Consider the following 13734-nt stretch of genomic DNA (forward strand, 5'->3'; position numbering starts at 1 on the left):
GACTTATTAGCTTGACAGACTCGAAAACTCTGCACATATTACTGCAGTACACTAAAATTAAAATAAAGTCCTTCTAAAGGCTAAAAGAAATATGCATCTTTAACGACAGCCATAATAACTGCTACGAAATACACAAACGGGATATTTCTACAAATGCACATGTTCAGATTTTTTATGGATCTTTGTGTCCATTGGAATGCATGCCATGAATATTGTTATTTTGCATCTTTGGGGATTTTTATGCATCGGGAATGCAGGATGCAGTGGTTAACAAAGTCACTGCATACGTTTTTGTATGGACTAGAGATTATAAGAAGATTTTGTTTTAAAATGTAATCAATGAAAATACTGGATGTCATTTATTGCTTGTGGTCGTCGCTTCTCCGGAAGCCACACTGTATATAGCTGATTAAGTAAAGGTTGGCTATTGGGCATTTGGGCATACCAAACAATGCAGTGATTTCCCTGAGTGACCACCAAACGATAGCTTACTGTTTCTCAATTCCCAATGCCCAAAGCAACCTTAATTGAGCCAGCTGTACATGTGTGCAATGTATGTGTAAGGTCCTGATTGTTTACATGTTTACTAAAAGTCAATCCCTGGAACTATAAACTTTTTAGGATTTTCCAAGCACAAAAATAATCATTTTAGGCTTAACTGAGTCAATATAATAAGTTAAATGTCTATAATATATAATTTCATCATTGAATTTTACTTGCCAACTATATATAATAATAATAATATAATAAGTTAATAATAATAATATAATAAGTTAAATGTCTATAATATATAATTTCATCATTGAATTTTACTTGCCAACTATACTTACATTCATTCTCGCAAGACCTAACACAATAATATTTGATTCCACTAAAATCATCATGAAGCTTGCAAGGCCCAAGGCTGAGCATTCATTAGGGAGTTTAAGATACGGCGACTAGGACTACGACTACGGTTAAACATGTTATTGCGCATGATAAAAACCACGTGACTGTTCATTTTTCTCGCGTAGTCGCGACTACGGAGAACGTTTTGCTCGCATTTTGCCGTCTCGGTAATTCAAAAATCTCGTCTTTTCCTAAAAAAGTTTTCAATTCACCTGCTTTAAGTGAGAGGGAAGCGAAATATGTAAGTTGTGTCTAATTTCTGCTCAGATATTTGATATAAGTATTCATGGGCGAAAAAAATAAAACCTGTGTAACCAAAACTTTGTTCACCAATTTCACCCGACGTAATTGCTTCTTTCAAGTATGGAAAAATTTGTTCATTGTTCTAAAGATAAGATCACACGCAAAACTGACTTCATTTTTGTGACCTGTGATGACAACAAGAAAATCTTTGCATGTTGTTTCCCTCTCCGCCTCTTCTCTCATAGTCTACTGTCTGTAGTGCAGTCTTAACGCTCTATATATTTGCACGACTCAACCCAGTGCTACAAACAAAGGACAACGCTCGTCCAGCCGTAGTTCGTAGTCCGTAGTCTCCGTATCTTAAACTTCCTATATTGGTTTTGTGGTTAATATTGCTATGTGTGAGCGAAAGAGGACGGACACAAAACTTGATTAACGTGACACATTTGGCGTGAGAGCAAGAATGTAATCTAATCAATTAACTGTAAAGGAAAAGAGTCGTTTCGATACGAACTTAAGCAGTGAAACTGCAAAAATATTGCGATTACTTGATGTATAGTTATTGCGCGTGAACAAGAAAAACAAATGTCGCGAAATATATTGCTTGTACTCCTCGACTGAATCAATTTGTTTCTGAACGAGATGAATCGCCTGGTGTATCGAAATTGCTTTGTATCAAAACGACCAGTAACCAAACACATACAAACAAAAGTCAAAATGGCTCCTGGTAATAAATTAATTAACAGCGCTCTTCAAAAGCCCACATATCCAACTGTCCTTTTCATAACGCGGATGCCTAGACGGTCCTATAACAGATTAATCTAAAATAAGCAATGTTAAACGTGTTTTAGTATTTAAACGGTGGATATGGGCATATTTTTATCCCCTATAAATTTTTCATCTGTTCGGATTTCCTAGCTGAAAGTCTAGTTATCCAACAATTATAGGGATCAAAACTTACCTGTTCGAAAATTTCAGCCAGAAAAAAGGCTCCTGAAGTTCTAGGTGACCATTTTAGGGTAAAAATCCGTTGAAAATGGGCAATTTTACCATTTTTTAGATGTTCGAAAATCCTAGGAGAGGCAGGCAAGCAAGAAATTTTACAACAAATGTTCCTAAAATTCTAGATCTCAAATCGTCTTCTGAACAGATAAATTTCCGAAAATTGTCGTTGGGTGCCCCTGAAAACAGCTAGTTTAATCCTGTTTGGAGAGATTTCAAGGTATTCGTCATTTCAAATCACAATTTGATTTGAACTGCCTCTTGAACCTTTTGAAACATGTTTTAACTAGTTTATGAGCTGTTTAAGGTCGTAGACGAGGAAGTATATTCAAAATAGTCTTTAAACATCCTAATTAAAACCTGATTTTGAACTTTACTTGTAAAAACTGCTTTTTAAATCTTTGATTTTAGGTTCTTCTTTCCAAAATGCAATTTAAATACGGTATTTAAAAAAATTTTAGCAACTCGCCAGTACTCTCTTTCCGAAAATATAGTTTAAATACTGTATTTAAAATGTAGTTTTGATAGCAAATATGTTTCAAATACAAGGAAATCCTGGGAAAATGTTATAAATATTATTCAAATAGGTGTTAAATACAATTCAAGCTTCTAACGCTATTTTGGTTTTACTCGTGAAATATAATAAAAATACCTCAAATTGTGGTAAAAATAGTTTTTAAATCGTTTAAATAGCTTTAAACTACTTCACAGACAGTTTTAAAATACAGTTGATTTGGTGCGGGTAGGAGCTTATTTTAAAAAGCGTATGCCACTACTACCCATTTAGCCGTTTTGTGAGGTATTTAATGTACTGCGCTTTTCACAGTCACGCTAATTCTAAAATTCAAAAGCCGCCTTCACAATTGCGTTTTTCGCTGCCGTCAATCATAATTATATACGATCACAAGCAATGAACCTTGAAACAAAGAAACACACAAAACGGATCGAAATCCACCAATCACAGATCACAAACCTTGACCTTTTGAACCCGTTTAAGCAAAGTTCTGTTTCCTAAGAGGTCCGTTAAGATGATTGACGGCAGCGGAAAACGCAAATGTCAGTTGGTTCTTCGCGTGTTTATGAAAAAAGCGCAGTAATAAACAGACAGGAGGATTTTCCAGCATTGGTAAAGCACTTTGTACAAGTGTCCCCCCCCCCCCCAGTAATTTGTATTTTCCACACTTTTACAGTATAAAAATCACGTTTGAGACTACCATCATTGTTGTTTACGTTCACAGTAACTCGTAGATTTAACAATTTTTTTTCTTTTTTAGCTTGAGTTCCCAGGAGCGGAAAAGTTGGGGAGGGGGCGGGGGGTACTCCGGATTTCAAGTGACAGGGATAATCGAAGGATTTTGGGGGGTTTGAAATTTTCGATTTCGGGATCTTTTTGGGCATTCAAAACCAATGTTTCTATTTTTCTTGTTATATCATTTTATGCTTTCTGGAAATTCTTGTTATGGCTCGGAAATTCGGCATGGGATTTTTTTGGGGGATAAATTTTTGGTCCAGGGATTTTTTTGGGTTTTGATTTTTGCCCCCATTCAATCACCCCTGTCAACTGAAATCCGGAGTACCCCCTATGGGCTTGAGTTAAGCTGAAAAGTTGTATAAGAACACTGAATTTTTCACACTTTCCAACCCAAGTTAATCTATGTTTTTCTGATTGGAAACTGTGTGGAGGAGAGCAATGAAAAAACCAAACCTTCTTAAAGCCGTAAAATGCATCTAAAATTGTCGGGGAAAATAATACTGCGGAAATTCTTGCTCTTCGGAAATTTTTGTGGATTTTAACACCGGCCCTAAAGTCCCCTTTCCTGGGGTTCTGGATCTTGGCCAGTTCCATTCTCCTCAGATGAAGCCTTGCAAATCGGCGGATTACCTTATTCTCCTTAATTTTCGCGGGTTCTTAAATTCGCGATTTTCGCGATTTTAAAAAATTCGCGAACTTAAAGACCCGCGAAAAATAACGACCGCGAACTTTGATCTCGCGAAATTTAATGGACATAGAAAAATCATGTATTTGTGTTTTCAAGGTTCCTAAACAATTTTTAACACAAGGTGTTAGTACAAGCAGCTATCATCTATCAACTTTAGATGTTAATCAGTGTCAAGATTCGCCTCAAGTTCTTCTTCGGCATCTGAGTAATCATCTTCGCACATTTCCTCCAATATACCCTTTGGACTCTTCGTAGACATTTGTCATGAAACACATCTACTGCTCTGTCGTCCCCTTGTTCATTTTCTATGTTTCACACCCGTACAGGACTGGCACTAGCAGTGTTTATACAGCCTCAGCTATGTTCTTCTTAGTGTTTTAAGAGCGCCACCGTTTCTCTCGTTCTTGTAATTTTGTTCAAATGTATATTTTATCATAGTCTTATCTTAGTATTGTAACCATAATTAAATAAATAAACAACTTCCATCTCAACAAGCATGGTGGAGTAGAGAGAAGTCTAATGAAGGCAAAATAGAATGGCAGGTATGTTTGTGTTGCGTATGTAGAGGGCCTATATGTAATAGCATCTTAATAAAAACTTAAGTGGAATAACATTCGGCCTTAACTGCATTGACGTCATGCTAACGTCATTAAGGATGTAACATGTCATTAACCAACTAACTGGTTATAACAATGGGCACGTGATCATTCGCGCACCTGTCACGAAAACTAGTCACGTCATCGTCCACCACCTGACCAACTGATTACAACATCCACGTGACTGTGACTTCTTAAACCTTGGTCAATATACTTTTTTCCATTACTTAAGGCTTTCTTTGCCGTGCAAGGGCTACACCGTAGCGAAAACACTTGTAGTAATCTCTGCGGCAAAGCTTTTTGGACTACCCTAAAAGTGACATTAGACAGATTTAGAAATAAAAACGCAACAGCAGTGACGACGGCGCGCGCAGATCTGAAAACGAGGATAACCAATGGCAGAGCAAGAAATTAAGCACGAACTTTTTAATTGTGTATAGTTTGTACCCTGGAGGGTAGTATTGCCGAAACGTCGGATTAAACTCTTGTAACGGCGCCGATTTTACAATTTTCAAATTTACATTAAGTAACTGCGCTGCGCAGGGATTTAAGTCTTTATTTCACAAGAAATTAAGCATCTTAAGTTGCCTTCAGTCCTTTCCGTTCTAAATGATATATGTATGGTAAACGGGTTGTCCGAAAGCCCTAAGGGTGACCGGCTACGATGTAACTCTTCACCTCGCAGTGCACATATATGATTTTCATATATACTTCACAAAGCTACGTATCTTCTTAGCAACTAGTTTTATTTTTCTGACACGTTTTTGTTTCATTCCAGATTTAAAGAAACTCACTTTATATAAATTACTACTAGGGTGTGAACAGCAAAAAACATGTCGATATAACAACATTCCGCCGCCTGGTTAGCTCAGTTGGGAGAGCGCCAGTCTGCCGAGCGGGAGGTCGCGAGTTCAAACCCCGGCCGGACCAACGCTCAGGGTCTTTAAATAACTAAGAAAAAAGTGCTGCCTTTGTAATGACATCTGCAAATGGTTAGACTTCTAGTCTTCTCGGAGAATTAAGGACGAACAACCGTAGGTCCGGTCTCAGAGCACTTTCACTTATTTGTTCTTGTGGGACGTAAAAGAACCTACATCCCTATTCGAAAAGAGTAGGGGTCGTAGACCCCGGAGGTGTGGCCAACCTTTAAGGGTTGTGGGATTGGGCAGGGATGGCACCTCGCATGGGACCTGAGTCCTGTTCGTGCACATTCCCTCTGGGCAGGCCTGTGTCCAGAAAATCTGGTAAATAAATAGATAAATAAATAAATTCCTGCGTGACAAGGGGCTATGATTGCATGCGGACCCTGGATTCGCATAAAGTGCAATATTTAGTTTCTTGGCTGACGGATTTATCGTCAAAAAAAAAATACGCTGCTTTGAGCTTGTCACTTGTATTAATAAAAATAAATGAATATAATTATAAATAAATCAACTGACTCAATACAGTTCTTATGCATTCTTAGTACAGATTTTCATACCTTCATACTTGGTCTGAATTTTCCTTTCAGTTGCTTTTCCCTCAAACACGTAATTTCTGGCAAACAACTTAATAGCGTAGTTTGTGCTTTTGTTTAGACCTCCAATATCTTGATGCTTGACGGACGTATCCGTAATATTCTCATTTTCTATCTCCGTGTTGCCCCGCAGTATTAAAACTCTGTATGCTGTAATAGGACTTCCTCCATCATCAGCTGGTTTTGTCCACCTAACTGTTATTGACGTTGCTTCAATCTTCACTGTGACGGTCGGTGAGCCTGGTGCCTCTGAAGGAACACAAAAATAGGTCCGTAGAAATGCATGCATGATAGACTGATGCGAATCAGGGACCCGTTTCGGTAACTTTTAGGGCAGGAACCCAAATTTTAAAATTAAACGCTAAAGAATATTACTATAGCTCCCAGTTCCATCTTGTCTTGTCACCTGACGGTTATATAGAAAGGCTACAAGACGAAAATACAGAAAAAGAAAGAACCACACATGACATAACCAACAGGAGTAGGATGGACAAGTAGAATAAATCGATAAAAGATGGAAAGCACTACGAACCAACTACAAATATTCCGTTAGACGATTTATAGCAAGCTTGATACACACCTTATCCTCACATTAATGGAAAAAATAAAACTGTGATGATGATGCCGTTGACTGGCTAAAGCTCGGATTTTGACTTTTATTATTAATCGCAGAAGTTAAATGCCTCACCCGGAAACTATTTTAAAAGACAGATTTCGAGGCAGAACTAAACGGTAAATTTGGCCGTCTTTATGCTAGAGACGTTAAAGTCGTCTTAAGACGACTTTAACGTCTAGTATAAAAACGGTAAATAAGGCAGACGACTTTAACGTATGACGACTTTAGCGTCTTCTGTTAAGTGCGTCCGAACGACGCACTTAACAGACGACTTTAACGTCTCAGACGTTAAAGTCGTCTGGTATAAAGACGGGACGTAAACTAGGACGCATTTATGCTCGACTCGTCCAGAGACGACTGGGACGAGTACAAAACAACATGGCGGCCAAGAAGAGTATGAAGGAGTCTAGTGGAAGAAAGTGGAATGAGGATGAACTTAAGGAGTTTGCATCTGTTCTCGCAGACGACCGAACTGAATTTGTTACAAAGATCTGTATTTCTTAGTCATGCCTTTCTTGGCGACGGCGAGAAATAGACTTTTAAAGTTGTAACGCCGCCGCTATGTTAGAGTTTGGACAATTTGTTCGCATTTCGCGGGATTGAAGTTCATTTTTGGCGCCGCTTTAACTCGTGTCCAGTGTCTTCCCAGAGTAGAGCCTAGTCCTTTTTTCGGAAAAATCTACTTTTTTAAATGAGGTCGTCTACTTTTGTGCGTCCCGTTTTTACACTAGACGACTTTAACGACTCAGACGTTAAATGCGTCTAGACGACTTTAACGTCTCTAGCATAAAAACGGCCTTTATTAGCCTAAGGTCTACCCACTTTAAACAAGGACACAAAAGACAACGTGACAGTAGGGCATTGCCAAAATAAATCAGTTCGAAATTAATTAAGCCCCATCTTCTATATTTATTTGTGTTTCTTCGTGTAACCAACAGACGAAATGTTAAAAATACCAATATACACGTGGATAACCACCTATGCGTCTAGGCATCATAATAAGTATAGGCAATCACATGATTGCGAGTGGAATTTGGAATACATATGCACGAGTAAATTTTTCAAAGGCCAACAAATATCATAAAAAAAAAACATAACTAAAAAAAAAATAAAACAACGAACATAACTAAAACAACGAATTTTGACAGCGCGCGCGTTTTTAGTTAATTCAACTGATTGGCTGAAACAGACTACTACCTTTGTCAAATTCAAACTTTTTTCAAGACCAACGCTTTCAAAATCATTCAGCTAAGAACTTGGAAATGTGCAAGGATTGATTTTACATGGCCATCAGCCTGTTAAAAATAACTCGGGTTACAATAATCAGTATAAACAGTAAGTGTTTTTAAATTCATCTTCGATTATGAGAGCTCGGCGTTTACGAGAAGCGTTTACAAGAAGATACTTGAGGAAATTTATACCTCTGTGGCCTGTGACATTGGCGATATTTTCAGAACTTACAATCTTTGCTGCTTTCTTCAGCTTGCTGACTGTTGTTTTTCTTGTACTATGGTTCGCAAACTTTTTTCTCACTTTCTTTAAGGCTAGTACCAGATACGGATACTTTCATCACGTTAGTTATGGTACGTTAGCCCATTGGTTTAGTTTGAACCAGACGCTATAATTTTTGGTTTCGTTTGCCACTGAAGTAGAAAAAATAGAGATTACTTCATGGTTGGTGAGTGCGTACGATTTTTATTCACGAGTTGTGAAGAATCGCAAACGAACGAGTGAGTCTTCGAGCGAGTGAGTTTGAGATTCTTCACATCAAGTGAATAAAAATCGTACAAGCGAATATAAGTGCTGAGATTTCTTTCAAACAATAATGACAATTAACAGCGATAAGACAATGAAATGAGCTTTATTTACTCATACGCTCTTTAAAAATTCAACATCTTTTCAAAATTTCAGGACAATGAAGAGTTTCATTCACTCGAAAGCGTAAAAACTTCAACATTTTCTTTTAAAAATTTCAGCAAAGGGAAAAGAGGAAATTTTAAAGCTAGTGATATATAACAACACATTCATATCATAGCAATGTTTTTACTCATCGTCACTGTCCTCCAAAGGCCTCAGTCTCTTCTCTTCTCTTGTTTTCTCAAATACGAGGTCATTCACGATACTGGCAGAGTAGCTAGAGTAGCTAGAGTAGCTAGATGTCGTTCAAAACTTGCCAATAGACTTCGGAGCGAGAAGAAGGCTCATAGTCTTTCCCATCTTTGGTTCTGACCAAAATGATAAACTCGCAGATGTATTCGTTTAACTCCAATGCTGGAATTTCTTCAACTTTTCTAAGTTCATTCCTGGTTCCTAAAAAGGTTCGCCGAAGTTTTACATCTCGTTGTGTTTTTTTGTAATGCAATGTGGCTTTGTTTTCTTGTTCCGCAATAAAATTGTCACCTGAACCAACGTCCATAAACCTTTCCGACATCTTGAAAATAAAAAGGCGGCTTGCCAGTTTTCATGCCAAGGATGACGCGGCTTTCCGTACGATCACTTTTCATGAGTGAAAAACATCGTCCGTCCAATCAGACGCCGCGAACGATGATTTTTCATTAGTGAAATTTCATCGCTCGCGTCGCTTATTGGCTGCGACTAAAAAGAGAACGATTTTTTCATCACTGTCATCTGTGTGGATAAATCTTGGTCCTTATAAAATAAAAACAGACCATCAAATGGCCAGTTTTAATATTATTTTATTTTTCCAACTTTAACCTGTATGCATTTAGGGGTACGGATGCTTTGCAGCGAAACAGTCACGTGGTGCATAAACACCTTGCTAGAGCGCAGACGACAAAGAGGGTTTTGGAAAGACGGGATAGTGGCCTTATAAATGACGTAATCGTGGTGTTTTTCTTGGCCATGTTCAAGGAGTTTTTATCCCAAGAGACTGCCTAGCTGCAAAGGGCCCATACCCCTTGATGCATATTAAAAATGAAAGAAGTACTTGCAACCATCACGTAAACGGCAAAATCACAGAATCACAGCTATTTATATACAATAAAGAAAAAGATATTCCACTTACTTATCTGCTGCACCTGCACTGTGCTTGTATCAATATTAACATCATTAGTGGCCTGGCACGTGTAATTACCAAAGTCCTGATCACTTTTCATCAGCACATCTACTGTTGTCTTTAATTCTTTTTCTAGCCGTATTACTCTCCCACTCGGGCTTTTCCAAGATAAGGTTGGCGTTGGGGAACCATCTGCCTTACAAGTCAATTTTACAGTTTGTCCAATCCAAGAATAGGATGTTATAGGAGCGACCGTCCGTACTGTAGCTGCATCTGTGAAATACAATCATGCCACCAATCAAAGACTATGAATATTGCTATTGTTTTCGATGCAAAACTTAAGGGCTTAGCTGTGTTGTGATTGTTCTCTTAACACTGATAGTACGTTGCAATTAATTTCTTTGTTATTTTAATCTTTATTCATTTTTTTTTTTTTTTTAAGTTAAGGGAGGAAAAATGACTGCTTTCTACCAAGGTACCACATGAGGGCGACAAAAAAAAGTCGGCAAAAAACTACCAATAATTGTTTTAAGTTATCGTACGAATATAAGGAGCCTTAAAATAAAGTGTAAGAAAATAATTAAATAAATATATAACTTACGTCACTAACTTGCAGTTTAGTAGTTAAGCTCATATAGCATAGTATAGCAAATGTACGTCTTTCTTATCGGAAAAAAAAAGGTGATCATCAGAGGACATATTTCATTTGATAGGTTTAACTGCTTTTACTGCTGAGACAGTAATCCATTCCAAATCGCCATGCATCATAAAATAAATAATCGTACTCACATTGTACAGTAATGAAGACATCACGGATTTTAATACCAAAACCATTATCAGCAGTGCATCTGTAACCTCCTTCATCTTGTCTCCTGACGGCCAGAGGAAAGGTGACGTGACTGTTACTAACGAGTCTTGTCCATGTAACGTTTGGAGGTGGATTACCATCAGCTGTACAGTTAAGTATCACCTTATCTCCCTCATTTGCTGTCTGATTATGAGATACGAGTGTTATATTTGGTGGTCCTAACAAGTCAATAAAAGGATAGTAAATAAAGACCTTAAGTAGTTGGCAAGGATGTTTTAGGACAAAAGCTTCCAGAGGTCAATTTTATAAAACTTTGACAAGTGTAAGTCACAAGTGTAGCCATTGTTTAAGGGTCTGAAAATAATAGCTACACTTGTATTGTAAATTATATTAAATTGACCCCAGGTTTGCGTAAAATGTACATCGCCATTAAGCGATGCTATCTGAAAACCGCTTCTTGGTTCAAGTCTTGCCAACCTCCTCCCCAGGGCTTTTCCCTTAAAAAAATGGCTGGGGCGGGAAAAGGCCCTGGCATCGGCTGGTCACGTGTCCCCTCGTACACCCTAAAATCCTGGGTGTAATAAATTAGCGCTATGTGAAAAGCTAAAATTACTGCGTAACCTCACAGCGCGCGATCTTGGGCGGCCTTTTATATCTCTTGACGATTAACCAAAAATTTTACAACGTTTCCTTTTTGTCACAGATACTGGCTACGGTAATTTTTTGCTTTCCTCCGATTTCTATGAAGGGGACAGCGAGCGGTAACATTTCTAAACTTCCTTTATAGAGCGATATAAATGACAAACAAGCTATCGTACATGCATAAAGTTTGTACTGGAAAAGTTCGTTTTCGCGACTCTTTTGATATTTTATTTTATTTCTTGCGAAGTGGACCGCCGTACACAACCTAGTTCCATTCACCCTAACTCTCTGTTATCTTGTATGACCTGTATTTTTAAAAAATTCAATGACCTCTGCGAGACTTGACCGAAACCGGAAACCGCGCATGAAAAGTCTCTGGCACCCAGGGTATCAAACGACTGGTAACAAAGAAAGACTTGGCTCCATTTAAAATTGACATAGCTGTAGTTGATTCCAATCGATCGGTCAATCTTCCCTTTAATATAAGGAAAATCCTTTGTACTTATCCTCGGAAGAGAAAAGATATAAGAGATCTTTAAATGTTTCAGATCGGCGACCTGTCATCGTTCCTGGCTGGAGGGCTGACTTGCATCCGGCGCGGAGATTTGTTCATCAAAATGCTTTATGGAGTCTGGTCTTCTCTACAACCCGACCATGAAACAAACAATTCTATTTCAATTAAGTTCAATTTGTTTAAATTCACTGCAGATCATAGAGGCAAGGGCCCGCACTTTTGTTTGACATTGGACAAAATCACTTTCCGCTTGATGATCGTACAGCAATTCCACAGTCACGATGAATTTCAGTCGAAGTACTACTCGATAACTGCTTGTCTCAGCTCTGAAGCATTTGACATATTTTGTACGTGACAACGTAGAGCCGGTACGCCCTTTCATAAACTTGTAGCATTTGAATAATACGCAATTAAATGGATCTTAAGCTTTTGAATCGCACAGACGCGAAAATATTGACATACAGTTCGCGAAGTTATTACTTTTTCCATGGTTACTCCGTTCGACTTCTGTCAGCGCAAAACCAGCGGGTTGCATATAAATTAGCTTCTCAGGAATATTTAGGCTGTGCAGGTGACCAGCCGATGCCAGGGCCTTTTCCCGCCCCACCCATTTTTTAAGGGAAAAGCCCTGGGGACGAGGTTGAAGTCTTACCTAAAAGACAGACAGCAATTTTGCGTGGTAAACGGATTGTCGTCTGTAAAAAATCGTATCGTATGTGGCGTTCCACAGGGTTCTTTATTAGGCACACTCTTGTTTCTTATTTACATTAATGACTTACCAAATTGCTTAGATCATAGTATAGGAAGGTCATTTGCTGATGATAGAAAATAATATAACGTTCTCTGCCGTGGATTTATCTATCCTTCAGACTGAAATGAGCAACGACCTTAACGGAATTTTTAATTGGCGCAGCTCAAATAAACTCACATTGAATATTCTAATATATAGATTTAGCCATAGCTAAAAGAGAGGCTCCCATTAATAAATTTATAATTTAAATCAAACAATAAACTTGTATTCCACAATTCAGTTAACTTTAGAGCACATTCGTGTGACTTTTCAGGGAAAGGCTAAGTGATTTTACAAAAAATAATTTGCAAACAGCCTAAGAGTGAACCAAATCTCACATCGAGTTGATAGCCTCATAAGTACACCAAAAAACTGGCAATCATCTTCGATCACATTTATATTAAGAGCCATAATGGCGGCTCTTGATCACCGTAGATTAATTAGGCCTGGAAAAAAAATTCCGGCCGAATTTTTTGGGTTCGACAAGTTTACTTCACAAAATCTTGCCAACAAATCTGGGTGCGTGTAAACCAAGCTTTTATATCACTTATACATCACATCTGAGGTGAAACAGTACTATGAGGCACTGTTTTTATGATACAGACCTCGGACAAAAGAATGCAGTATTTCACAATATTGCGATACAAATTGCTATCATTTAATATTCAGGACGACCGAAGCACGCGTGGGCTTTAGCAGTAAACCGTTAAAAAAATTTTCAAAATCATCTATACGGGCAGCCGGTTCTGACTTTTGCTGTGCTAGCGGTGGCGAGTGTTTGAATGAACATTGACACAGATACGCTCCAACATAATAAAGAATTTATTATGTTTATTTTTTATTTTAAAACGGTTTAACGCGCGGCATTTTGAGTACTCCGGGAAGCGTTGTTCACTGAACGACTGAAAACAATCGGCACAGCGATTAAAATTACAAGAGACAGTACTAACAATCAATAAAAGAAATATAATTCGGTGAAACACATACAGAGACGACAATTTTCATCCAGGAAGACAAGTATTAAAGTGTCTCTCAAAATCCTGAGTCTTCGAGCTTTAAAGCTGAAGTTTACGTTTTAAGCCGGCTTCCCGGTGTTTGCTTTTTTCAAAGACGAACTCGAGGCAAAGAAATCGCTCAAACCTTTCTTTTACAGCCAGAATTAT

At 38.1% G+C, this 13734-nt stretch overlaps 1 protein-coding gene across 2 annotated transcripts in view; it reads right to left on the reverse strand.

Annotated features, from left to right (window-relative positions):
- LOC140950274 (uncharacterized) overlaps positions 1-13734 on the reverse strand; it is a 67776-nt gene that overhangs the window by 36475 nt on the left and 17567 nt on the right. For both annotated transcript variants that reach the window (XM_073399491.1, XM_073399492.1), the window contains exons 3-5: positions 10607-10843; positions 9827-10090; positions 6150-6434 (exon numbers count right to left, since the gene is read on the reverse strand). In XM_073399491.1, coding sequence (XP_073255592.1) covers positions 6150-6434; positions 9827-10090; positions 10607-10843 — 786 coding nt within the window. The remainder of the gene's footprint in view (positions 1-6149; positions 6435-9826; positions 10091-10606; positions 10844-13734) is intronic.

Source organism: Porites lutea, chromosome 10, assembly GCF_958299795.1.
Source record: "Porites lutea chromosome 10, jaPorLute2.1, whole genome shotgun sequence".
NCBI lineage: Eukaryota > Metazoa > Cnidaria > Anthozoa > Scleractinia > Poritidae > Porites > Porites lutea.